General features: G+C 46.9%; 1 protein-coding gene across 1 annotated transcript in view; it reads left to right on the top strand.

The window, feature by feature from the left end:
- Nucleotides 1-955, top strand: part of LOC106883909 (mRNA decay activator protein ZFP36L2) — an 18,521-nt gene extending 17,566 nt beyond the window's left edge. Inside the window, exons 3-4 of the mRNA XM_014935047.2 lie at nucleotides 144-254; nucleotides 516-955. Coding sequence (XP_014790533.1) covers nucleotides 144-254; nucleotides 516-955 — 551 coding nt within the window. The remainder of the gene's footprint in view (nucleotides 1-143; nucleotides 255-515) is intronic.
- Nucleotides 956-1,217: the final 262 nt, after the last annotated feature.

Here is a 1,217-nt window from a genome sequence, read left to right as displayed (position 1 = left end):
CAGCAGTCACTACAGCCAAAATGGTACCAGCAGTGGTACTAATGGGGTTTCATTACTGACAGGGCCTTCCAGCTTGTCACCTCAGCACTCACCACCTCTTCCTCAATTTTCCCCATTCTATAGTTCACGTCTGTCTCCAACAGGTGGCGCCGCGTTCGGTGCTAACAGCAGGCCAAAGCTAATCAGTTACAACTCTAGCCCACCATCTCTTGGATCCACAGGCGACTCTCCCCCTCCGTCCAGCGTCAGCGAGAGTCCGACGAGGAGTCTCAACCGGCAGAGTCCTCTCTTCTTTGGCGACGATTTCCCCAATAATAATAATATTAACGTCTACAATAACAGCATGAACAACATCAATGCTGCTTCAACCCAATCTTACACCACCTCGACCACCCCAAACTCCGCTGGACCATCCAACCTCATTATCATAAACAGCAACAACATCGGAGGCAATAACAACAACAATAACAACCACATCAACAATATTAACGGTATGCTCTCCTCCACGGCTACAGGGCTGTCCAGCAATTTGTCTGCTCTCGAGAGACTTGCAATGTCGTCATCTCACAATGTTGGCGACGAGCTTGCTTTGGCCACTTCCAGATTGTCTCCGAATGTTCCTGGTACCCCTACGACACCGCCACCACTATCCTATGAAACGGTGCTACAGCATGAAACCTACGAGAACAGTTTCCATCCCTTCAACGCTTTCAGCTTGACAGGACAAGACTTCACCAGCGGAACTGGCAGTTTTACTTCGACTGGTCAGTCTTCATACAGGATGTTTTACCAAACTATCAACGACCCTTCTGCAACCACTCACATCTCGTCGAATTCTTCATCTTCATCATCTTTGTCCTCCTCGTCGACCTACGATGGTTTCTATGGTTTGGGTCCTCCTGAGAAGCCTTTTGCTGCTTCCAGAATGCCAATCTGGACCGATTTGGAGGTGTAGGGATGTTTTTTAACCTGTTTGTTTCACTAAACAAAAGAAATAAATGTAGAGAGAGTGACAGAGCGAAAGGGACAGACGGACGGACAGGAAAGTGAATCCTTTTCTTGGTGTCGGGTCTCTTCTAAGCAGCTTGTTTAAACGGACAAGCCAAGCTCGTCACCTCCTCCTTCTAATAAATAATTAACTTTAAAACATTTCAATCCTTCTTCCTTTACTACAAATCGCTGTGCTGCTGACGACAACAAAAGAAGCGATCATTTAA

The sequence above is a fragment of the Octopus bimaculoides genome, chromosome 27 (genome assembly GCF_001194135.2).
Source record: "Octopus bimaculoides isolate UCB-OBI-ISO-001 chromosome 27, ASM119413v2, whole genome shotgun sequence".
Classification (NCBI taxonomy): Eukaryota; Metazoa; Mollusca; class Cephalopoda; order Octopoda; family Octopodidae; genus Octopus; species Octopus bimaculoides.
This window is presented reverse-complemented; position numbering and strand designations above follow the sequence as displayed.